At 35.5% G+C, this 25,756-nt stretch overlaps 1 protein-coding gene and 1 long non-coding RNA gene across 5 annotated transcripts; one reads left to right on the top strand and one right to left on the bottom strand.

Annotated features, from left to right (window-relative positions):
- The first annotated feature begins 387 nt into the window (after positions 1-387).
- LOC110720262 lies at positions 388-1,116 on the top strand. Its single transcript, XM_021899295.1, has 2 exons — positions 388-751; positions 929-1,116. The coding sequence occupies exons 1-2, from the start codon at positions 388-390 to the stop codon at positions 1,114-1,116; spliced, it is 552 nt and encodes a 183-aa protein (XP_021754987.1).
- A 17,671-nt stretch (positions 1,117-18,787) lies between these two features.
- On the bottom strand, positions 18,788-21,514 carry LOC110709828. 4 transcript variants are annotated; one of them, XR_002509055.1, is made up of 5 exons: positions 21,088-21,514; positions 20,721-20,776; positions 20,579-20,638; positions 19,650-19,707; positions 18,788-19,455 (listed from the first exon to the last, which is right to left on the bottom strand). It is a non-coding gene; the product is annotated as an uncharacterized LOC110709828 (long non-coding RNA). The 4 variants fall into 4 exon arrangements; XR_002509047.1 differs by having other exon boundaries at positions 20,579-20,625; XR_002509046.1 differs by having other exon boundaries at positions 20,579-20,776.
- Positions 21,515-25,756: the final 4,242 nt, after the last annotated feature.

The following is a 25,756-nucleotide window of genomic DNA, read 5'->3' as shown; positions in this document are numbered from 1 at the left end:
GTGTGCTTACTAGTTGCCACACCTCACCATATAGAGGACATCATGGCCCCACCAAAACAGTTTCCAAGATTAATGAGTCAAGTTTCTATTGGCCTACTATGTTTAAGGATCGATGCTAACACTTTTGTGCAAGCTTGTGACTCTTGCCAGAGGACTGGCAACATTTCGGGGCGGCATGAGATGCCTCAAACTGAAATCTTAGGTGTTCAAATTTTTGATGTTTGGGGTGTTGATTACATGGGACCGTTCCCTTCTTCAAACGGGAACCGCTATATACTTGTCGCCGTTGACAATGTATCCAAGTGGGTCGAGGCCATTGCCACTCCTACTAATGATGCCAAGGTGGTCCACAGACTTTTCAAGAAGACTATCTTTCCAAGATTTGTAATGCCTAGAGCTATAATCAGTGACGGAGAATCTCACTTTCATGAGCGGAAGTTAGACACCCTCCTCAAAAAGTATGGTGTTTACCATAGGACAGGGTTAACCTACCATCTCCAAACTAGTGGCCAAGTTGAAGTTTCCAACCGTGAGATCAAGGCCATTATAGAGAAGGTGGTGGCAAAATTAAGGAAATATTGGAGCGATAATTTGGATGACACCCTTTGGGCATACAGAACTGCGTTTAAGACCCCAATAGGTATTATTCCATATAGACTCGTGTACGACAAAGCATGTCATCTTTCGGTGGAATTAGAATTTAAGGCATATTGGGCTATTATGGAGCTCAATTTGGATGTCAAGTTAGCGGGTGAAAAGAGGTTACTTTAACTTAACCAACTCGATGAGTTTAGGTTGACGGCCTATGATAGTGCTCGTGTCTACAAGGAGAAATCAAAGAGATGGCACGACAAGATGATCCTTCCGAGAGAGTTCAAAGAAGGTGATAAAGTGTTGTTGTTCAACTCTAGACTTAAACTATTCCCAGGAAAGTTGAAGTCAAGGTGGTCGGGTCCTTTTACTGTCAAAAGGGCTAACAAATTTGGTTTTGTGGAGGTATTTGATGAGCATGGTAACGAGTTCAAGGTTAATGGCCAAAGACTCAAGCTATATCATGAGGGGGCTACGATTGGTGCACTTGAACTACTTCACCTAAGAGGTTCCGGTTCATTTTGAGCTTCAATGTGGTAAGAGGGTCGTGCGGGACCTAGATAAACCAGCACTTTGCGGGAGGCAACCCGTATTTCTTGCTTTCTAGACTAGTTTTTCCTTTATTTTATTTTTATTTATTTTTTTTAGAGAGGTGAGGAGAGTGCAATTTTACCTTTCATAAGTGTTTTTGTACAAGTATTAGATCATACAGTAAGGATATTTAAAGAAAAAAAGTTAGAAGAAAAGAGCGTTCCGATTTGGGTACGGGCCTGATCGGGCAAGGATTCCCGATCGGGCTCGCAATTTGAATTTTATCGGAGCATATTTTTCCCGATTGGGCGCGCAAGGAAGGAAGAAAAATCAAGGGAAATTCGCCCGATCGAGCGGATTTTTGGAGAAATAGAGTGAAGTAAAGAGGTATGTCGGGCGAAGCAAAGGGCGAAAAAATTTTTTGAGTTCGCGCTCGATCGGGCGTGCACTTCACAAATCTGAAACACATATCTTCACCCGGTCGGGCGCGCCTATTTTGGCCGGGCTTTTATTTTCCTTTCCCCTCCTTTTTTTCTTCTTCCTTATTACTTCTTCTTCTTCATTCACACTTTCTCTCTCTAAAACCTCCATTTTCAAACCTTAAAACTCACTTTCCTTTCAAGATCTCCTCAAATTCATCCATCAAAACTCCAAAATGTTTACATATTATTCATCCTTACACCTTCCTCTACAATCCCCACTAAATTTCTACCACTTTATCTAAAGATTTCTCAAAATCCTTAGAGAGAGAAAGCTTCAAATCCTACCTTTCATACATACAATGGCTTCAAAAAGATCAAGACAATAAAGGGGTGAAGGTTCGAGGCAACAACAACAACCGATGGTTGACCCGGAGCTTCAAATTCTTGGATGGGATGAAGTTGTCATCACCTGAACCGAACAACGAGCTAGGATGCTTAACCTCATCCAGAGGCAGGTAATTTCTACTCGCTTTGTACATCATCCTACTTTGTCTAGGTTAGGAATTGATAAACCGGTAGAGAAATGGTTCAAAGGTATAGGAATGAGTGGATTTTTTCAAATGCATTATGACACCTATGATTATTTGACTTTAGAATTTGTTTCTAGCTTCAATGTTATTAAAACTAATGCTTTGATCACTCATGTCCAATTCCGATTGCTAAACAATGTTGTGCGTTTAACTTTTAAAGAATTTAGAAAATTGTTTGAGCTTAAATCGGATAAACCTATTGAACCCTCCCAAGACCACATTGCCATGGTCTATAAAAAACTCACCGGGGAGGGTTTACTCAACCTCTAACATGCCAAAGGGATGTGGATTCAACATCCCGTCCCAAAGTTTTGGCAAAGGTTTGTCGGCCTCACAGTTTTGGGAGGCATGAACTGGCAAATAATAGGAGGGATGAACTTGAATTGTTGGCTTCCTATATGATTCCCAATGCTGAAAAACTGAACATACCACATAGGATAGCCCAACATTTCCAAAGGGCGGCCAATGCGGCCGAGTAGGGTAGGTCTAGGGCGCCTATCTATTTTGGGGGGTTGGTGACCCATATAGCAGTAAAACACCTAGGATGGACCCCGACCGGCCATAGGAAAGTGGAGGGTTCTACCCTCATGGACCTAGCATACTTAGGGGGCCTTAATTGGGTGCAACCTATGAGAGGTGAGACATGGTGGATAGTCCACTGGGAATCGGGTAGGAGAGACCAAGCTTTTAAGCTACCCAACCCCGCCTTGACAAAATTTGAGAAGGGGAAGCCTTCCTACACCTTTAAGTTAGACGGTCAAGGCGGATTTCAAGAGCCTCACCATTCACCACAACCCCACCCTTCACCCCAATACCAACCACCACCCTAACCCTACACATATGGCATACCCACCTCCTTCGTTGATTACAACATAGACCCCCATGCCCCATATGACTTTTCGGCTTTTAAAAGCCAACTTGACCGTATTGAGAGAGGGAAAGGGAGAGCGGAGGGCATGGTGCAAAACCTAGACTCTAGGTTAGGCACCCTAGATAGGAGGGTTGGCCAAGTAGAGAGGAACCTCGGGAGGGGTTTATACCCCATGTATGACGATTATGCACACCGAGTAGCTATTCCTCCCGAGGCATTAGTTCCCGATTGGTTCCAATACCCCCAAGGAGGGTATTCGACCCCCGGAGCCTATGGTACTTATGTATACTACTCTTCAATCCATGGTTATGGGGTCGATGCTCTTTTTGGGGGGATGGGGAGAAATGTAGACCCTAACTACTTTGCAGGTGGTTCGGGCTATGGTGGTGCCGGTAGAGCCAGGGTGGTGCTGGCTCGAGCTATGGAGGAGGATATCAGAGGATGGATGAGGATGATGATGAGGAGTAGCTTCTCCTAGCTACACCCCCAAGTCAATGAGGGCATTCCTTGATTTGGCTTGGGGGGAGATATCTTATACATATGGTAACTCTTTCTCTCTTTTCTCTATTTATCGCTTTCTAGTATAGACTTTATTGCTTTCTAGTTTAGTTTTTATTGCTTTCCTATATGAAAAAAATACAAAAAAATTGAAAAATATAAAAATTCAAAAAAAAATACTTTCCAATGAATTGTAAATCATGCTTCCCTGTGTCCCATACTTGGAAAATATTGTTTTGATTCTTGGTATATGATAGTGAGCTTTGTGAAAATGTTGATCATGATTTGAATTTTAATTGTTCGGATGCCTAAACATGCGTAAATTTTGCCAACTATTTGTGAATATAGTGATTGACTAGTTGATTTGGTTAGAAATTGTGTGATAGTTCCTGGTATGCCAAGGAATTTGAGTATTGGTTTGCAACTATTAGTAATGTTTGTATGGCTCAATATTATGCACATTGAGGAGGACGAAAGCATTTGTTCTCTTAGGTAGTCTTCAGATGATATTAGATACATTTGTTCCCTTCTTGCTACCCATGTTGTTGCTTGTGCCCTTTTTATTGATTATTTAGCCACATTACAAGCCTATATGAGCCCCATTGGTTACTAGTCCCAAGTTTGTCTTGGGAGAGCTATTAGTTGGTGAGGTGAGGGAGTTGTGGTGTGCACTTTATTTGCACAATGTGGGATTAAAAGAAGAGTGATTGTTCTTTTGATTGAATGATTGGAAATGTTGATGGTTTGTGTTTCAAATTAAAGCTGAAAATTTCCAATGTGAGATAAAAAGAAAAAAAAGAGCAAAGAAAAAATTGTTTCAAATGTTAAAGTGTTCTATGTGAAGATTTCTCAAGAAAAAAGAAAAAAAAAAGTTCAAGTTTGAAAAAAAGAAAGAAAAGAAAAAGAATGAGTTCAAAGTTTGTTTTAATTCACTCTATTTCCTATTATCATACTTTGTGAGTGAATATGTAAGTGTTGTATTGTTGTTTTGTATGGGATTGCTTGGTGAATTTTTTGTGGAGTTAAGTTTTGACTGGAGATGATTTGGTCATTACTTGTTTTGGCCTTAGGTTTTGTTAGGATATGGCTCCCTTAAGCATGGCTTTTATCTCACATTTTCCTAAATTTATCCTACCCTTTAACCTAGCCTTACATTACAAGCTTTAAAGACCTTTCGACCTTTGTGCATAGAGTTGTATGAATGTGAAAGTGTTGTTTATCAATGCAAGTTATGATTTGACATATTTCGAGTCGACTTGTAGGTTGAGTGTACATCTTTTTAAACACACGAGAGTGTGAGTTGGGAGGGCATTGTTCACATTAAATGGAGTTGGCTGGAGAGCGATCGAGTACATCTTTTACTCGCCACATAAATGAGAGTTGAGTGTGTGAGCACTAGTATTCAATTCTATATGCTCATGTGGTTTGCTCTACTTGACAATTGTTGGGGAGGAAGAATGATTAGATGAATGAGATTGATTGACATTGAAGCATGTTCATTAGATTTGCCTTGAATCGTTTGTGCTTGATTTTGTTTACTAGGGATGAAGCGGGTTTTATATGTTCATTAATGAGCTCTTTGCTTAAGGACAAGCAAAGGTTTAGCTTGGGGGAGTTTGATGTGTCCAATTTATATAGTGTTTTACCCCGTCCCTTGGTCATAATTAGTAGTGTTTTTGGCTCTTTAGAGCCACTTTTATTACTAATTGGTGTTTCTAGTGTTTTTGTGGTTTTGCTTGATTTGTGCAGGAAATTGCACATTTGGAGCGTTTTCGGGGTTTTTCATGGAGTAACTACGGACATTAGGAGGACACGACCATCTTTGAAGCCCAGGACCGGTTAGAGCCGGTGATTAAGGGCTCGGTGTGTGATACCGGGGCATTTGGACCGAGTATTCAAGACCCGAAGAGGAAATCCGGATTGGGCCGAAGAAGCAAGCCCAATCGAAGTCCAAGCCTCGAGAAAGAGACCGGGCCCGATCGGGAAAGCTTGCGCCCGATCGGGCGGGCGCGCAGAAGAAGGCATCAACAAAGGTGTGCCCAATCGGGTGAGCATTAGCTTGATCAGGCGCGGTTGCCCAGGAGAATCTTGAAGAAAAAGGCGGGGCCGATCGGGCGGCCCTTTGCCCGGTCGGGCGTGTGTTTTTGGAGGCACCTGATTGCCGAGTTCTTAGTTTTAATTAGGATTTGTTTTAGAGATGTTTAAGCACGATTTTAGTACGTAATTTTTATTTACCTTCTCTTTTAGACCTTCTCTCTCTACTTAGAATATTTTCTCTCACTAAAATTCTCTCAACCTTGTTCTTAATTCAAATTACATTTGGTAACGATTTCTTCTCTATTAATTTCAGTTATTTTCTAATTCTTTCATCATGTTTTATTTTATTGCTTTGATTAGTTTAGATTTAATTATGCGTGAGTAGTTTTATTTCTAGGGTTTATGGGGATCCAATAAATAATAAGAAGGGGTAATTTGTGATTGTTGATTGTCAATGCTTAATTATTTTCCTATTGATTGATTTGATGCTATGCAATTAGGTTTGGCCAGAATTAATTGTATGAGTTTAGCAATATTGATTCGAGATTCGAGAGATGAGAATTGATTTTTAGGCTTAGTTTCAATAGGCAAACTAATTTATAAATGGGTAAGTCGAGATTCGAGAGATGAGATTTAATACCGGTAAATTAACTCTGTGATTGTAATACTTAGCGAAAGCCCTTTATAATCTGATTAATTGATGCATTGATGATTGCTTATTATGATTTACCCTGAAATATTGTTTATTGGTGAACCTATGCCCTAGGCTTTTTCTTCATTGATTTACCTCTTATTTTATTTCCTTTCTACTCTTACTTTTATTAGTTTAATTACCTTCTTATAATAATTTGGTTACTTGATAATTTAGATTGCTCTTAATTAATTAGGAATAAATTGACTTGTTTCCCTGTGGTTCGACCCTTCTTCCCTATCTACATAGTTAGTGGATTTAGGTTTTATTTTTTACTAGGTGAATACGACTCGAGCCTGTCAAAAACCCTAGCGGCTAAGGTTTCGAGGGTGGTGGGAGGGCTGGGCGGCGGTTTTCGGGGTCAAGGGAGATCGGGGCTAGGGTTTTGCGGGGCTAGGGGAGATTTTTTCAGGGGAGGGAGGTCGGCGAGGCTCGGGGGAGGGGAGGGCGGTGGTCAGGGAGGGGCGGCGGTGGTCTGGGTAGGGGCGGCGGTGGTATGGGATGGTTTTCTAGTGGTGTTGTGGTGGTGTGAAGGTGGGTAGGGAATGGGAATGGAAATACCTAGGGGGGTGGGGAATGAAGTTGGAAGGATTTGGGGTAATGGGGAGGGTAAAGGGAATGAATAAAAGTGCTAAACAAATATTAACAAATGGAATCGGGCCAGTTTATTGCCTTTCCTGATTACCCCCAACCAAACAACCCCTTAGTGTAATAAATGAATATATTTCATTAATGCTTTCCTCTTTTAGTTTTGGAGATTTAATTTTAATAATCCAACTTTTTTGCGGTCCAATTATATTAATCTGACCTTTCGATTATTCCACAATAATCCAACCTTTAGGGGGTAATCTATTCTAATAGGTCAAAGTGACCTACTACCTATTCTTCATGTAGATAATTATTTAAAAAAAAAAAAGATTAAATATAAAAATTCCCAGCCAAACAGCTTCCCCCCTTTCATGGTCTGGCCACCCATGTCGACCCTACTGGTTGCTGCCCCTTTCCCTCCCTTTCCGATTTGTCCACCCTCTTGTCGCCCCTCCTTCATTGCAATCACCCCTTAAAACCCACCTCGTAAAATTAAAGCTGTAGAAACCTAGAACCTTAATTCGGATCCTATAATTCAGAAATTGATAGAAAATACTTTGAATTTGGTTTTAAGGGTGGGGTATGGGAAGAAGAAGGGGTTTGGATTTTTAGGTGGAGGAAAGACGATGGGGTGGGGTTTTCGGGTAGAGGGGTATGATGGGGTGGAGTTTCAAGTGGAGGAATGGCGGTGGGGTCGGGATTTCAGGCGGAGGGGTGGTGAACCGGGGATTTCTCAGCGAATTTGATGGTGGTTCTTCCTTGATTTTTTTAATTTTTTTTATTAATGTTTATGTTAATTTCTAGGGGTTTAAAAATGGGTTCCATCTTGATTTTTTTTTTTTTTTGCAAGGTTAATTCTAGGAAAATTTGAATTTTAGTACCTCAAATATGGGGGTAATTGAATTTTAGTACCCATCTAAAATTTTATTTTAAATTAGTACCTCAAAAATGACTAAACTATAGATATCAGTACCTCCGTCCATGTTCCGTTAAGTTTTCCGTTAGTGGGGCCCTTTATCTAATTATTTAATAATTTAATTTATTAAAAAAAAAAGAAAAAAACATTTTATAAAAAAAAAAACTAAAAAAATAATTAAAAAAAAAAATCAGCCACACCGGCGCTGGCCACCCCTTCCCCGAAACCCTAGCGCAACCACCACCATCTTCCTTCCCTTTCTCGTTCCTGGCCGCGGCACCCCACCCCCTCCCTTCCCCTTTCCCTCCCTGTTTTCCCCTTCCCCTTCCTCGTTCCTGGCCGCGGCGATGTGGTGGATTTCAGATAAGGTGGGTTTCGAATTTGGGGTTTTAGGGTTCGTCGGTTGTGGGTTTTAGGGGTTTCTGGGTTCGTCGGTTGTGCGGTGGTGGGTTTTAGGGGTTTCTGGGTTCGTCGGTTGTGGGGTGGTGGGTTTCTGGGTTCGTCGGTGGTGGGGTTGTGGGTTTCGGGGGTTCGTGGGTGGTGGGGTGTGGTGGGTTTCTGGTTTCGGGTGTTCGTGGGTGGTGGGTTTATGGCACCCCTGGGCTTCCTGCCTAGCCGCGGCGGCAGCTGCTGTGGCTGGGCTTCCTGCCTGGCCGCGGCGGCAGCTGCTGTGGCTGGGCTTCCTGCCTGGCCGCGGCGGCAGCTGCTGTGGCTGGGCTTTGCTCCAGGGAAGGGGAAAACAGGGAGGGAAAGGGAAGGGGTGGCCGGCGCCGGTGCCAGGGGAATTCGGCCACCAACAGCCGGAAGCCGGCGCCGGCGCTGGTGTCAGTGGCTGTTTTTTTTTTTTTTTTAAGTTTTTTTTTATAAAATGTTTTTTCTTTTTCTTTTAATAAATTAAATTATTAAATAATTAGATAATGGGCCCCACTAACGAAAAAACTTAACGGAACTAGTCGGAGGTACTGAAACCTATAGTTTTGTCTTTTTAAAGGTACTAATTTAAAATAAAATTTTAGATGGGTACTAAAATTCAATTACCCCCATATTCGAGGTACTAAAAATTCAAATTTTCTTTAATTCTATTTACTGGCATTGTTCATTTTTTGTAGAAAATTATATGCATAATGTTGAACTTTTTGAAGGGATAATTTCAAGAACCATTCTTTTTTTTGTGGGAATTTTGAAGCTGACATGCTTTTGTTAGAGCTGCATTTTATCTTTTGGGATCTGAAATTGGTTTCCCAATCATAAAATCTCTGGGATTTCAGGTGGAGGGGTCGGGATTTCAAATGATACGAGACGGCAGCGTGGTAGTGACGGAGAGGGTGGGGTTATTGAGGTCGGATTTTGGGGGTTACGGTTGTCGAATTATGGGGGTTACGATTATGGAGCTGCCTTTTTATGGAGGTAGAAGGGGAGAGGAAGAAGATAAAAAAGGTTTTTTAAATTTAAAACTTTTTTAAAAAATAAATTGAATTTTTTTTAGGACAAATATAAACAGGACACATGGCATGTGACCTGCTATTTTAAGTTAAGTGACATGATTGGCCTAATATAATAGCACACCCCTTAAAGCTTGGATCATTGTTGAATAATCAAAAATTCAAAAGGTCGGATTAATAAAAAAATGACGTAAAAATTGGATTATTAGAATCAAATTTTCCTTTAGTATTAGAGCTATGTATAGCATTTTTGTTATTTTTGGTGCAAAAAAATCCCTACATGAGTTTAAGGGGAATGGAGCTATAAAATAAGGGTAAATTCAAGTTAATCTCTGAGATAAATGATGTGAATAAATCTCCTCTCACAATTTATTCATTTTCTTTTATTTTTTAAATGATAAAAGTAAAATAATAAAGTGGCACAGATTTCAACACATAAAGTTGTGAGAGGAGTTAAATTAGATTGTTAATCTCTGAGATCAACTGGGGCTCCCTCATAAAATAAGGGTCATAAACCTTTGACTAAACGTAACAGTAAGGATTTTGGAAACCTAAGACTAAACAAATCGAGAAACATATCAATTATACCTCACCATTACCATTATTGTTTCTTAAGCCTAATTTATTTAGCATTAAATTATTTACTTATATTACTTTTACAAGGTCGTTTAACCCAACTACTGAACTGATAGTGTCACGAGTCAATCCAATCTAGTTTTATAAGTTAGGCACTTTAAAAATTGATTCCATGAACTTCGAGTCATGATGTCAAACTAGTTTGATTAAAAATAATACTTCTAGTTGCATGACATTAGGTACAAGCTTAGCTTGTTTTGTGCAATTGTGCTTATTACATACAGATTACTTCCTACGTTGTTTTTTTTTTTTTTTTAATTCAACACTTTCTTGAATGAAAATATTATATACTTACTATTTTTAAAATTTTTGCAATCTTATATCTACTGCATCACCTTTATTATTATTTCCTCAGATCAACAAGCCCCACTCGTACAGAATTTCAACAAATTTAAAACAATCCAGATAAAGTTTTACACAGTCTAAGACTCTATGTGTTGCATTTAAAACAAAAATGGAGGAAGTACATAGTAACTTCGATAACTGATTTGTGTCACCTATAAGCTTGCCGGGGAGAGCAGGTCAATAGGTAACCACAACCGGATTGCCACAGGGCAGATTGCTAACCAGAAAAAGGTACTGGTAATTCAGTCCTTTTAGATGCTTCAATCATATAATTAATGTCTGATAATTACTCCCCAAACACGTAAGATTGACTTCAATTTTCCAAAAAGTGAGATTTAGAAATTTTGATATGGACAAAATGTTGAACTCTAAAAATCTTATCCAATTGAAATCCGAATTTTAGTATTATTTGCTAGTGGATCCTTCAAAATCCATTATAATCTCAAATTGGTATCAATCAATTAAAAAAAAAACACTATGTTACGATCTTATAAGAAGACGTTCCTGATTTCCCAATGTATCTATCTTTCTTTCAAAATAAAAAATAAAAAAAGATTAAACAAATCAATTTATGATAGAGAATATTCATAGAATATTCTCATCCTAGGTTTAGGATATATTTTGTATAAGATTATCTTTGATATCTGTACATATCTTATAGTTACCTAATATGGTTAGGTTTCTCATTGTAACCCTATAAATATTGATCAATGGAAATCACTCTAATCAAGGAGTTTTAGATTATCTGACTTGGTATCACAACTTAGGTGAGATCTTGGGATCATATACAAAAATTCTCACCCTGCCGGTGGGTTAGAAAATTAAACCCACCGGCGGAATATACAAAGTTTTTTATGCTTCCGCAAACACACATATAGATTTTTTTTTCTTTTCTCAAAGTTTTTTTTTAGAATCTTTATGTAACCTTGCGCCTCCCACCAACAGTAGCAATCGCGAAAGCCTCCTCCGTAATTGTTGGCAATCGCATACACTACCGCCTCCCACTACTGACAGTAACCACATCTGCCAACCTACTCCATGTGTCGCACTCTATTTCCACCTTCCCATGACCAACAATGATAACTGGTATCGGAGCCAGCGTGACATAAAGGTCACGGGTTCGAATCTCATCCACCCCCCACTTTCAAGTGGAATATTAAGCACTGGGTATGATGAGGGCCCATGCTGCATCCACACTTCTAACCCAAACGGGCTCTCGTGTGAGGGGGCGTGATAGAGTATAAAACATATTCCTACGCCTCAACCATCAGCTTAAGCTTTTGGTTGAGATGGTCCTTCAACATGGTATCAGAGCCAACGTGACATAGAGGTCACGGGTTCGAATCTCATCCACCCCTCCCTTAAAGTGGAATTAATTTGCGCTGGATATGAGAAGACTTGTGTTGCATCCACATTTTAAGCCCAAAGGGTCTTTCATGTGAGGGGGAGTGATAGAGTATAGAAAATATATCCTAAACCTAGGATGAGAATATTCTATGGATATTCTCTATCAATTTAATAATAAAAAATCATTCAACATCTACAAAAGAAATTTAAATTAATAAATACAAAAAATTGAATCAAATTAAGGTTTTTTTCATCAAAACTACGGTCGTTGAAAAGATCTTGCATTGTGGTACATCTTTCACACACACCGTTGGAATATATAGTCTTTTTGGAGAGACGGTCTAACGATTTGTTGTAACCGTAAGGATGATTTTCATCTAATTTGCTTGAACGCATTTGAAAATTTGACAACCATTGCGATCCCAAACAAATTTTTACCAAAGAACTGACAATAGGGCAAAAGATGATTACCTTTTTGATAAACCCTAACACACAAACAAACCCTAAACATAAACGAACAACCAAACTAACTAAAACTAACGATTCCACCACAGGGAAACGGACGAATATCTACACTACTTGTGCAGATTTATTGATGCCTAAATTGCAAAACTAAATAAAATTAAGGGAAAAGGGTCAATAGTCTAATTTCCTCTATTTCCGGCTTAAACGGCCAAAATTTTGGAGAAACCCTACAAGAGAGGAGGAGGGGCGAGAGATTTTTAGGTTCTCAGCATGTTGGTTTTGTATCCTTCAAAAAAAAAAAGTTTGGGTATGTTAAATTCAACTTATTCATGAGCATATTACTTATTTCAATTTAGATAAGAGAAAAAAAAAGTTTAAACATGTTTTATCATTTGTACTGTATGTGATTTTTTTTTATCACGGAATAAATTTAATTGTAAATTTTTTTTATTAAAATTAAATATTAATGAGATACACATTAATACGAATCTAATAATACCCCATTTGATATTTTTTTTCTTATAGATTAACTTATATATAAGGTCAAAGTTTAGTCAAATTAAATCAAACAATTAGTTATATTAGATTAGAAAAGTAAGCTAAGAAAAAAAAAATTATATCGGATTAGATAAGCAAAAATACGGTGAATTAAACATAGTCTTAGACCCTGTTCTCTTCACCTTAAAAAAATAATATTAAGTAAAAATAATTTCAGTTCAGTAAAATAAGTTTAGTTCAGTAAAATTAATTTCAGTACAGTAAAAATAATTTTAATTCAGTAAAAAATAAGTTTAGTTCAGTAAAATTCAGTTTTCTTAAAGAAGAATTATAATAGAAAATCAGTAAAAATAATTACAGTTCAGTAAAAATAATTTAAGTTCAGTAAAAATAATTTCAGTTCAATAAAATTAAGTTCAGTTCAGTAAAAATAAGTTCAGTTCATTAAAAATAATTTAAGTTCAGCAAAATTAAGGTGAATCAAACAGGGCCTTACTATTTCCATACCAAACTAGTTATTGGCTCAAGTGATGCCCCGAACCATTATAAACTTATGATCATGTGAGTTTGATCAAACTTAAATTTAATGAGTTAATGAAAAAAAAATCATTTTCACTTAATTTTTCATCAATAGAATGAATCACATCTTTGTTATTTTTATATCCATACTACTGATATTATATATAATTACAGTTTTATCATTAATTGCACATGTTTCTTTTTGAAAAGGAATTAAATATTTTAATATAGCATCATGAGTGATAATATGTAACTTGTAATGAAAATTTCAGTTGAATAAACAAGGCTATAAAAATGACCAAGTTGTTTACATATAATAGATAGTTGTTTAAATTGAAAGGTTTAATATAAGAAGAGTTTTCCTTGTTGAATAAATTTTATTAATGCTTATTGTTAATGATTAATAAATATTAAGGTATTTATTATTAGAGTGCTTGAATAGACACCATATATATAATATAGCTTATATGAAAGGTTTTATGAGGCTTGTCATGTCATTACTTATGTGACGCTAAGTCATGATGAGAGAAGATGACATATGTCAATACCATGTTATCCCTTTGAATTTTAATAATATTATAGAATATTACATATCTTCTTGTTATTTTAAACATTTTTCGGGTGATATTTCCAATAGTAATTACTCTCTTTATTCCTTTTGTTCTTTAAATTTAGTATCATGTACAGTAATTAATAAAAATTGATTAAGATTTCCTTTTTTTTTTTTAGTTTGATTCTAGTTTTATACGAAATAGTTTTTTCAATTAATGAAACTATGGGAGCCTCGAAGGTGCAAAAAAAAATTATTGGATGAAAAAAACATATAAAAATAATTTCAATGAATATAAATACTTATTTAATGACGATGGACATATATCAATTATGTCAATTGCATTATTTATTTATTTATTTATTTTAACAGAGAGACAAGGCAATGGTGAAGAAAAGATTCGATCTATGATTTTTTAATACCATCCCTAAAGATTATAACTAGCAAATACCTAGTGTGATTTATACTTCCTCCCATTAAAAATAAACATTAATATAAAAAATAAATAGAAAATATATGAATTATGTGTTTAAAAAATGTGGATAAATCCTCTATTAGAAAATATGGTCACGAGCCATTGTTTCCACGGAACACCGTGCCGTCCACACTTTAAAAATTAATACATATGTATATCCTATGCTTAAGGGAAAGTATACATGACCATCCGATAATTAGAGTGGAATCACCAAAATTTTCAATAAATATTAACATTTTACATGCAAGATTATTACGTACTTATTATAACGTCAATTTCATTGCATTAATTAGTAAAAGTAATAGGCGGCACAAATGGTTAAATTAAAATTAAAATAGTGAGACAATTTCACATGTGAAAGGAACATATGAGGTCCATCCTTTAATCCACATCCCTTCTATATAAACCCAATCAATTCTTTCTCTCCATTCATCAAAACATCTCAAGTAATACTCTATTCTAAATATCTTTCTTATTAACTAACCACATATATAACCAAACACCTTAATTAAATTTCTTGATCACTCTCCTAAAATGGCAACTTCTAGGATAGCAAGGGTTGCATTAGAAGTTGCACCACCTCAATTTGTTAACGTTATGAGGAGACATAGAGCGTCCAAGATGTTAGACACCATCCATGAAGAAGATAGAGATTTCAATAATAATACGGACTCGTTTTCGTTGAAGAATAACAACAATATTACTAATGCTCCTAGCTTTGCTCAATCTTCTTCTACTTCTCCTTCCTCGGCAACTTCTTCATTTTCGAGCATGTCGATTTCAAGTCACTTTTTTTCTCGCAGAGTTTAAGGTTTTGTATATTAGTTACCTCTTTAACATGTTCATTGTACATAATATTGTACTAGGACGTCTTTTTTCCCATGGGAGTATTTATAAAGAAAACTATCATGGTTGTACTTAAAGTTTTTGCATTGCTGCTTGTGCGTGTACTTTTTACTACAAGCATTTTTAATGCTTGCAGTTATCTATAAGAAGCTTAATTTTATAGTGTAACATATCTACTTGTATTTTACTAAGTTTTTTTTATTGGTTTATATGAAGTATATACTATATAATTTAGAACTATAAAGGGAAATACAGTGTTTAATTTGCTTCATGAATATAGAAAATCGACTCCATAGAATTTTGAATAATGGACAAACAAGATGAAAAAGATATATATAAATTTATATTACATTTTATAGTCTTAACCATCTTCAATGCTGCTAGCTAGGGACTATCTTGCAATTTAGAAAATTCCCTAGCTACTAATTTGAACATTGGAGCTTAAAAATTAAATTAACTCGGTCAAGCAGTCAAGTTAATTTGCTTGAGAAAAAATTTGTCAAAATGAATAGTTACTATAATAATAAAACTAGTGTGTGGCTCCGGATAATGCACCGGATTTTGCTTTGAATATCAATACATATTATTTGGGCTATAAAGTCATAAACTATATAACTCCCAAAAAATTAAGTTGACAATTATAATTGATGAAATCATGAAATTAAATAAACGCTCTTAAATTGATGTCTTGTATAAATTAAAGTATTTAGTGTATTATAATTGAATATGAAATATAATGAAAACATATAGCAAAGTTGGTAAGAATATTTTCTCATTTATTATTGGTCTTGAGTTCAAACCTTGTGATGATAAACATTTTTATTGTAATTGAAACATGTTCATAGTACAATAGATGTGGCATATTTATAATACATGTGAAGGGTGTCATATGGCACATATCTTATATTAGGTACGCTTTTAATATATAAGTATAGACTAAATTTCAAAGCTAATAAGATTTTAAGGCTCATTTAAAATTTAAATTAAAAGCTAATAGCTAACTATTATGACAAATTAAACTAGGTACAAAAGAGATTAGCTAAAATCTTATGTGGCATAAAAACCTAGTTAATTCGCTAATTACACCGTAACTTACATTGGAGTTGCTCTTAATTAACCTAACCCATATGATTAACCAAATCAAGAATATGATTAACCAAATCAAGAAAGTAATCCAACTTACTACTTTATTAGCATGAATTCGGTATCGCTTTTTCAGCTATAAAATATATAATTGTAAATTCCAGCCATAATCGAATTTCTATGGACATAACATTTTTCATGTCTATTTTTTATTATTGAGCTACCGTAGTATTAGTTAACCAAATTGTTAGGCATAATGATACGTTACTCAAGAAATTATCCTTTTATTAATCATGTGATTGATAAATATAAATACAGAATACATCAGTAAAAGTTTAGTTCCGTTATTTTTTGGGTTTGTAATAATTACAACTAGATGTAAGTCCGTGCGACGAACGGTTCTAGTAATCATTTTATTTAATATAAAATTGTGCATATTTATGAAGATTATTCATTAAATATATGGATAAAATTCCTAATATCATAAGAAATTTTTTTAATTTTAACAGTAAAGTTATCTTTTGTTGTTTTATTTATTTTATGTGACGCTTGAATTTAAAATCCCAAACCTTATTCACTAATTTTGCTTATGTGACAATTTAAAATTTTAATTTAAAAAAGAAATGACAAATCTTGTTTTATTTATTGATCAAAATAAGTATTTTGTCTATACGTTTATTTAATATACTCGTTCTGTATAAAATGTTAGTCTCATTTATAATCGTTTAAATATAAAATATCATCGGAAATTAGTCATATGAGATTTAGTTTTATTCGTCTCGATGAATACATTATTAGAATCAAATTTTTATAATATTTTCTAGGGAGAGATTAAAGATATTTGCGATTAAAAATTTGCATCCATATATGTAAAAAAAATAATTATTACTTTTTTTTTGTTTTTTTGAGAAGATAATTATTGGTTTTTAAAAATAATTTAAGTTTTAATTATTCTCTATTTATTGTTTTTACCTATGTGTCAAAATTTTTAAATCTTATTCGTCACTTTTGCTTAGGTGGCGAGTAAATTTTTTAATTCTAAAATAAATTATTAATCTAATTTTTCATTAGACATATAATACCCTTTTTTTTATGTGGCACGCCAAATGGTCTCGAAAAATGCCTACTTTATTTATATATATATATATATATATATATATATATATATATATATATTAGATTTTTTTTAAGAGAGCCACAAGGGCGGGGTGAGAATCGATCCCAATACCTCTAAGGACTGGGAGGGAAGCTCTATAAATTTGTTAGAAACTAACTATAATTCACAGGTAACTCTCGCCTCTCCTCTCCTCCTCTATTATAGAGTTTCTCCAAATACTTGCCGTTTAGGCCGGAAATAGTCTATTTTTTTTTCTTCAAAAATTAGACTATTTTCGATCCTATTTCCTTAATTTTCTTTAGTTTTGCAATTTAGGTTTCAATAAATATAAATGAGTAGTGCAGATATTCGAACGTCTTCCTATATATGGTGGAGTTGTTAATTTTTATTAATTTAGTTGTTTGTTTATGTTTAGGGTTAATAAAAAAAGGTAATCATCTTTTGCTTTATTATCAGTTCGTTGGTAAAGATTTATTCGGTATCGCAACGGTTGTCAAGTTTTCAAATACGTTCAAATGAATCAAATGAAAATCATCCTTACGGCTACAACAAATCGTTTGACTGTTTTTTTAAAAGGTTATATATTCCAGCAATGTGTGTCAAATAGACCATAGTTCAAGGTTATCTATTCAACGATCGTAGCTTTGATGAAGGAAACCCTAATTTGATTCAGTTTTCTGTATTTGTTAATTTATATTTCCTTTGTAGATGTCATATGACTTTTTATTTATAAATTGATTTATTTCCAAAAAACATACCCTACAATTCACGAGCCACTAACAATTTAAGGATAAATCTATGATAGTCATCTTTAAAATAAACGTTTTGTACGGTTGTGAGATATTACGTTATTAGTTTATCTCAAATATATGTATAACCAAATCTAATTTGGCTCATTAGCTACAATACTACATTAGTCTTTACAAAAAGTTTCTAATAATAATAATAATTAACACATAGTGAATTTGGAGAACGTGAGAATCCTTATTATAAATTTATAATAATATTTAAAATCTACCTTCAAAATCAAGGTTTATCTCCTCTTTTTGGGGGGAAATTTTTTAGGCTTTAATTCATGATAATATATCTAATGGATTATCGTAAAATTTGTTCGTTGGTGAAAAATTATGCTAGGTCGCAAAATTTCGCGTTAAAAATTGTAGATAAAATACCTATTACTACAGGATTCATTGAAAAAATTGTAGATAAAATACCTATTACTCCAGGATTCTTTGAAAAAATTGTATAGTTGCAAGTCACAATATTTAGAGGTGTCAAAAACTGATTCGATCAACCCAATTCAAATTAAGCTGAAAAAAGCGATTCATATTTTAATTTTTATGGATACAATAATTTAGCATCACTCGAATGGAAAATGAATCCAACTTATTCACCTCATCAAACCTGATTCACGCACCCAAATTTACACTTTTAATTGTATACCTTCCACGAAACGTCCCCTGTCCACTACAATAATTAACAACCACATACATTTTAAAAATTAATTTATGTGTATATCCTATGCTTAAGGGAAAGTGTACAAGACCATCCAATAATTAGGGTAGAAGCACCAAAATTTTGCATAAAATGAACATTTTACACGCAAGTATATTACTTATAGGGTCAATTTCATTGTATTAATTTCTTAAAGTAAGAGGCGGCACAAATGGTTAAATTGAAATTAAAATTGAGAGACAAAATCACATGTGAAAGGAACATGTGAGGTCCATCCTTTAATCCACATTCTTTTTATATAAACCCAATTAATTATGAGAAAATTCAACTTTATCAATATGATAAACATGAGTTGTTTATCAAAGGGTATATTGGACTATTTACTCATGAATAGTAGGGACAATTTTGCCATTTAATATTTTTGTTAGGCAAATTCAACTAACAGCGTTAGCCTTGTCGTGAGTCAAAATTTACAAGCAAATTCATCTTCTTCACTAGAGAAAGTCGGCGAGTCGACTAAACGCTAGTGAGTTTGTAAGTCGATTTTTCTTCCAATTTGGTGTATGTATAATGGAAAAAATTCAGAAAATTATAATGGAGAAATTCAATCTTCAAACCCAATTTTAGCTTTAATGGAGGACATGGTCATCCTACCCTTTGGGGTTGACCATGCCCTTAATTTCACCCTTATTTGTAGGGTTTTTCGTTTATATCGGCGCCGAATGGCGTCATCTTTAATGTCACCGTCTTTAATGGTGTCGCCTTTTATGTGAGCTTCAATGGAGGAGGAAAGAGGAAGAAGAAGAAGGATCATTATTGCAATTGACGACTTCATTGTTGAAGAAAATATGGTGATGAAAATGGTACCTTCCGCCATTGTTGAATGGAGAACCTGGGTCTTATTTCTCTTTCTTCTGTTTAGAGGGAGAAGATGAGTAACTTCTGTCATTAGGGACCAATCTTCAGCACGTGATTAAAAAAAGGATGAAAATATTTTTTAATTAGCCAGCACGAGATTCTATGCAAAATAATTACCAAATTACTATTTGATAAACATTTCAAGTTTATCAAATTGATAAACTTGGGCTTCCTCATTAATTCAAGTAATACAACCAATATACAGCAGTGCAACTTACATGGAAAATCCATTTGCTAAATTCAGTCACAAACTGCTCATTGCCGGATTTGTCAAATCTGTTACAACAAGAAGCATTTCCCTTAATTTACAAATAATAGAAATAATTTACTTCAAAATCATATTCCAAGTAATTAAGTAGGTATGTATTAATCAGAAGAATCAAACAATAATATTGTCCAGAAAGGTATACAGTAAACACAGTGAAGAAAATAAAGAAAGCAATGACCTGAGCATCTAGTAATAAATAATTATTTAAGAACAAATTCAGATAATGTCAGTGATATGCATGATATAGATTGTTAGATACATGAATGATGAGTATGTTAGCAAAACAATGATTGTCACATAAAACCATTAAGAAAATTGGTGCATGAGATATTTCACCAGCATTTAATTGCCCAATGAGTACAGAAACATTTTGATAAGAAAAAATAAATAATCCTCCCATAAACCATTCACTTTATAAATCAAGAAGTACTTACATAGACATATAAACATATTGCAAGGATTAAGATCCACTAACAAGTCCAATAATAAGAAAATTTGCAACAAGCCCAAAAGTGGATAAAATAAACAGCATATGTACTAAGTTTTGAAAGCAACCACAAAAGTCACTAATGCATCTTGTACAACAATGGATCTTATTTAGGGTGATAAGTTCTTATGTATTCTTACTAGAGCTAATTTGCTTTAGACTCTCCTAGTAACCTTCTTCGGAATCCTAAAGTTCACAGTTGAGAAAGTAAAGCTCTAATTGTAGCAATTTACCATCATTATCGGAAACCTTAAAAAGAAAAAGGATAAAAACTACAATTGCTTAATGGAGCAGCTGATTGAATTGATTGCAAGAATCACACGATAGTTGTTTTGTTGTCTCTACATAAAATGCTATTAACCCAGAAAGATCCAAATCAAAGCTCTATTTACCTAGTAGAGCTACCAGCCTTTTGCACTCTTAGCTTGATCTAAAAAATCTGAACAAAGAAACTGAATTTTTGTAATCAACAAAAAACAATACAGCCCTTCAATAGCTATAAGAACAATATGTTAAAGAGGCAAACAAGTTTACCGGTCACTGAAAAGTTTAAGTGAGCCTGATATTAGAATACGAGCATTGTTTCGTGCCTAACAAGAAGGAATGAAAAATAACTATTAATGTTCATGACAAATTTTCAATAAATATAGCGAAATTCAATATATAAGGTTGAAAAATTTTCAATAAACAAATGAAAAAAAAAAAAACCAAAACAGGCTGTTACATATGGGCATACTCAAAATATTCTGGACAAAAGGTTTTAATTATTTCAATCAATATAGCGAAATTCAATATATAAGGTTGAAAAATTCGATTAAAAAATAGAATCGACTCAGAGTTATTGGGCAAATTAAAAGGTTAAATCTAACAAAAACGAAGATAATCATGCGAAAAATTTTACCAGATGAATATTCTAGCAAATCGTATGGACTGACAAGATTGTTTGAAACTCACGAATTGAACTGTAGAAGGAAGTAATTAAAAACAAAGATCCAACGAAAAGGGTAACTGTTTTAATGATTAGGGTTCTTTAGTACGAGTTGAGATTGACATTTGGATTGATTGAAACTCACAAATTGAATTAAAGATTGATGAATCGAGCACACAAATTGGGGAAATTTGATTATACTCAAAAGCGAGAGGTTAGGGATCTAGGAGGACTCTAGTGGTGGGATATTGTTTAAGTCTTTTGTTTGTTTAAAAAAAAATTTATTTCTTCTAACTTCAATAAAAATTAAATAAAATTATTAGGAAGTACTAACTTTTTTTTTTTGATATAAGATAGTACTAACTTAATATTTATAAGTGACATTTTTTGTAAGCTACGAGTAGTTACAAACTTTTGGGTCAAAGTTTTCTTTGACTTAATTTTTGTAACTGGCGTTTGTAAGCTAGTTACAAACGCTTTGGTCAAACTTTTTTTGACTTAATATTTGTAACTGATGTTTGCAAACTAGAAACAAATTTTTTAGTCAAAGGTTCTCTGACTTAATATTTATAACTGGCATTTATTTAGTCAGTTACTAATAAAATTTCAAACAATGATAAACCACATATTAGTAACTGACATTTACTATGCAGGTTACTAATGTCATGAAATTTATAACTGACATTATTTTAGTCGGTTACTACTGATGCTTTCGTAACTAGCATAACATATGCCAGTTACTAATAGGGCATTACAAAAAGCATTTTTTCTACTAGTGATATGCAAACAACTATAGGTGTATAAACGAAAATGGCGGCTATGAGTTTTTCGGAGCTAAAACCTTTCAAACGGATACATCCAATGATATTAGACAGGACTACATAACCTAGCTTCATAAGGTAAGTGAACTGGTAAGTGTTATATAGAGTTGAAGAACGCTAGTGGAAATATCTTCTCGAGCTTACAAAGAATTTCTGCAATGTTGTGTTCCAATCTTTCCATATCACTCAATTTGATGGTGGAACAACAAAGATCACGGAAGAAAAGACTAATCTCAGTAATAGCTTTCCAAACATGGACCGAGAGCAATTCCTTCAAAGCAACTGGCAACAATCTCTCCATGAAGACATGACAATCGTGGCTTTTTAAACCATGAAGCTTACATGATTGTAAATCTACACATCTACTCAAATTAGAAGCATAACCATCGGGAAATTTCAAGTTGCTTACCCACTCACATAACACTTTCTTTTTAGCCTTGTCGAGTGAGAATGGGGCTTTTGGCAAAGTGTATTTCCCTCTCGCATCCTCTATCACATGTAGTTGTGGTCATTTGCAATATTTGGCAATGTTAATTCTAGATGCAACTGTGTCTGAAGTATGTTTTTTTCACATCCATCACTGTGTGAATTAGTTGGTTAAAGAAATTCTTTTCAATATGCATGACATCGAGGTTGGGCATTCATGGATCTTCTCGTGCGGAAGCTCAAGTCCGTTAAGAATCTTCTTTGTATCATAGAATGTTTTCCCCATCTTATTATTGTTGGGAATCGCTTCGTTCAGTAATGAAGCAAACCCATCAACGCACCTATGGGGAAAATTGTATTCCGACTTCAAAGATACAATTCAAGATGCCATTTCTAGCACAGACATGGAGCTACCTTCGTAAGTGGTTGCTCGACAGCCTTTAAAAGCTCTTGAAATGCTTTTGCTTGAGCATTTGGCTCTTCATCTGAACCACTAGTACTATCGTCACCCTGTGGTTCATGATTACTCCCAAGAGCATCGAGAACCATTTCACGGTAAGTATTTGGTTGCTTTACACTTGGTGTAGGGAACCCTTCACCATGAGAAACCCACTCATAGTAATCAGGTATAAACCCCTTTTTGTACAAATGGGTTTTACTGTGTTGGCATCATGAAGACGTCTATTCTTACATAACAGACAAGGGCATCTTACTTCATCTATGCCCGGGCTCTCACGGTGAGCTTCACAAAACCGTATGAATTTTTCAACACCATCCACAAACTCTTGCCTAATTCTACGGGCATTACCGCCATCGTATCTATCGTACATCCACCAACGCTCTTTCCTTTTCATGGTGACAAATTCTACAACACTATGAAAAACAAATCACATTAATCGTTCACACTGAACTTATATCATTACAATAATGGCATACGATACAATTAGAATCGAAATGATATCCAAAGGTCATTATCATGACTTGAACAAGAAAGCTGATTTCACATTCTTTATTAAGAGATTTAAACATATGTTATGTCACATGCTTTTAACTTGATAAATATTTATAATTTTTACAACATGTTTTCTAAAATACTTATTATATATAATTTACAATATTGATTAAATAATTTATAACTTACACTAATAAATTATATTTATCCAATTTCAAAGTAAATTGATGTAACATTAATAAAATCAAAGAAGCAATATGATTTGTGTAGTTAACAAAGATGGGAGTTTGCTAACAAAAATCAAAATATTAAAATAAACCACATGTAACCCTTTATGAAAAAATAAAATAATTTACAAAATACACTATAGAACCATAATACAAATTAATGTTTGAAAGATTATCATAACCCCGTAAACATACATATTTCTAATAAAGCCATTGTAATTCAATAAGAATCATTTTTTAAAAAACAAAAACGAAAATTATCCAACACGTGAGTTCATACCAACCAATAGTTCTACATTGGACATAAAGAAAAATAAATTTCTATTCCAATCAAAACACATTTAAGTTCAAGCCTACGCACAATAAAGCGTGAAAAATCCAACAATGAACCAAGCTATCAATAGCAAACCTCTTGCTAATACTAAACTGACCATTTAAGAATCACTAGGATAACCCGCTTAAACAAGTAGCACATTCACAAAGTAAAGCAATGATAATAAACTGAAATAAAAATGCATCTTGATTTGGGTATTTTATACCCGGCCAGGTGGCCTAATCAGAAAGTGCCACGTGTCCTCCGTATAGGTGCCATTTGGACCTATGGAATGATGACACGTGGAGGGTGGACTCTTCTCCGTCCTACGTGGACTGAAGGTCCAACAGGGACCATTCAGGTGGCGACACGTGTCACACAAAAAGTGCTTCAAAATCCTTTGGGCACAGTGACACGTGTCACTCAGGCATTGGCCCTGGGATGGCGGCCTTCTAAGGCCCAAATCCCGAGGCGCCGCAAAACGGCGTGACCTAATTACTAGGTCACCAGATCCTAGGAAGGCACACTTTTCAAAAGGACCCTATAAATAGGGACATTATGTCATTTATGACAGAGAGAGAATTTTTGACACGCAATACGAGACAATACGTCACTTATCTCACTTTACCTGAGCTTGGAATCCAAGCAGATAAATTTACTTCCGCACGTTTTATTTCCGAACGTTTGCTGACTTAATCTTCGGAGGCGGACCCCCAACCATCCGGAGGTCCGTTTTCTTTGCAGGTACAGGCGTCCTCAGTTGAATCCAGTTTCAGTGTTGTAACTCTCCCGAGGGACAAAAAACCCCGAAACATTTGGCGCCGTCTGTGGGGAGAGTACCTCTGAAATGGCTTCACAAGAACCTGTACCAAATCCGGAGGCCATTCGGCCTCCAAATGATGTACTGGACCAAACGGACCATGACTCAGGTGACGACGCTGATGTCGAAACCTATGTGGATCCAAATGGATCCCTCATCTCTAAACGCATCCGCAGTAAGGAACGGCGAGAGCGTCCCCATGTTCAGGCAGGACCAAGCAAAACTGTTGGTCAGCCAAAGAAGCCCTCGGGGCGGCCGGTTGATCCTTCCCAGGCGGCAGGATCAACTCTCGTCACTCGGGATGAGCTAATGTCACTCCTGAGCAGCCTCAGGGGTGAAATCAAGCAGCTCGCCTCAAAGAAGTCGCCTACTCCTAGAAAGGAGCAGTCGGCCAAGAAGCCATCCCAAGCTGGTAAACAGAAGTCGGTCAGGGACCGTCAGCTGACTCCTCATCCTGCTCCTAAGGAGAAGGCCAGGCCCCAATTTGACCTCAATCGGCTCCGTTTCCCAGAAACGGGCGCAAGAAAACCCATCCGGCACATACAGTCGGATGGTAGCAAGAAAACGTTCTCTGACGCTCGGCAATACATTGAGGAGAGGTGAACCCAGCAATCAGAGTCGGCTTCAACGTCGACTTATCATGATAGCTTTCGGAATACCTCTGTACGGTGTTCACAGTCTGTACATGAGACTCCAGCAAGCAGCCAAAGGGTTCAGTCTGGGCCGCATGTGATTCAGTCCGCCCAGTACATGGCACAACCATTGTACCAGGCGCCAGTTGTACCTTACATGCAGCCTACCCTCTACGGGGGACAGGCGGCATACGGCTATCAGCCGATGGACTGGCAGCTTAGGCTGCAGCACCTTGGAGACCAACCCTCTGCTTTCTCCGGAGAAATAACTGAAGCTGTGTAGCCGGCTAAAGTTAAAAACATTCTGGTTGGAGCCTATGACGGGACCTCCAACCCAGAGGACCACCTGTTGGCATACACCCACCTCATGTATTTACAGGGGTTGGATGATGCCGCATGGTGTCGTTGCTTTCCAGCCACCCTGAAGGGCATAGCCCAGTAGTGGTTTGGC

Source organism: Chenopodium quinoa, unplaced genomic scaffold (genome assembly GCF_001683475.1).
Source record: "Chenopodium quinoa cultivar QQ74 unplaced genomic scaffold, ASM168347v1, whole genome shotgun sequence".
Lineage (NCBI taxonomy): Eukaryota > Viridiplantae > Streptophyta > Magnoliopsida > Caryophyllales > Amaranthaceae > Chenopodium > Chenopodium quinoa.
The sequence above is the reverse complement of the archived record's forward strand: the minus strand, read 5'-3'. Positions and strand labels throughout refer to the sequence as shown.

Bases quoted from the DNA above. Each gene is read 5' to 3' on its own strand.
- LOC110720262 (XM_021899295.1), top strand. From the start codon at position 388: ATGCCTAGAGCTATAATCAGTGACGGAGAATCTCACTTTCATGAGCGG. The intron at 752-928 runs GTGAAAAGAGGT...AACTATTCCCAG, and splicing joins TTTGGATGTCAAGTTAGCGG to GAAAGTTGAAGTCAAGGTGG.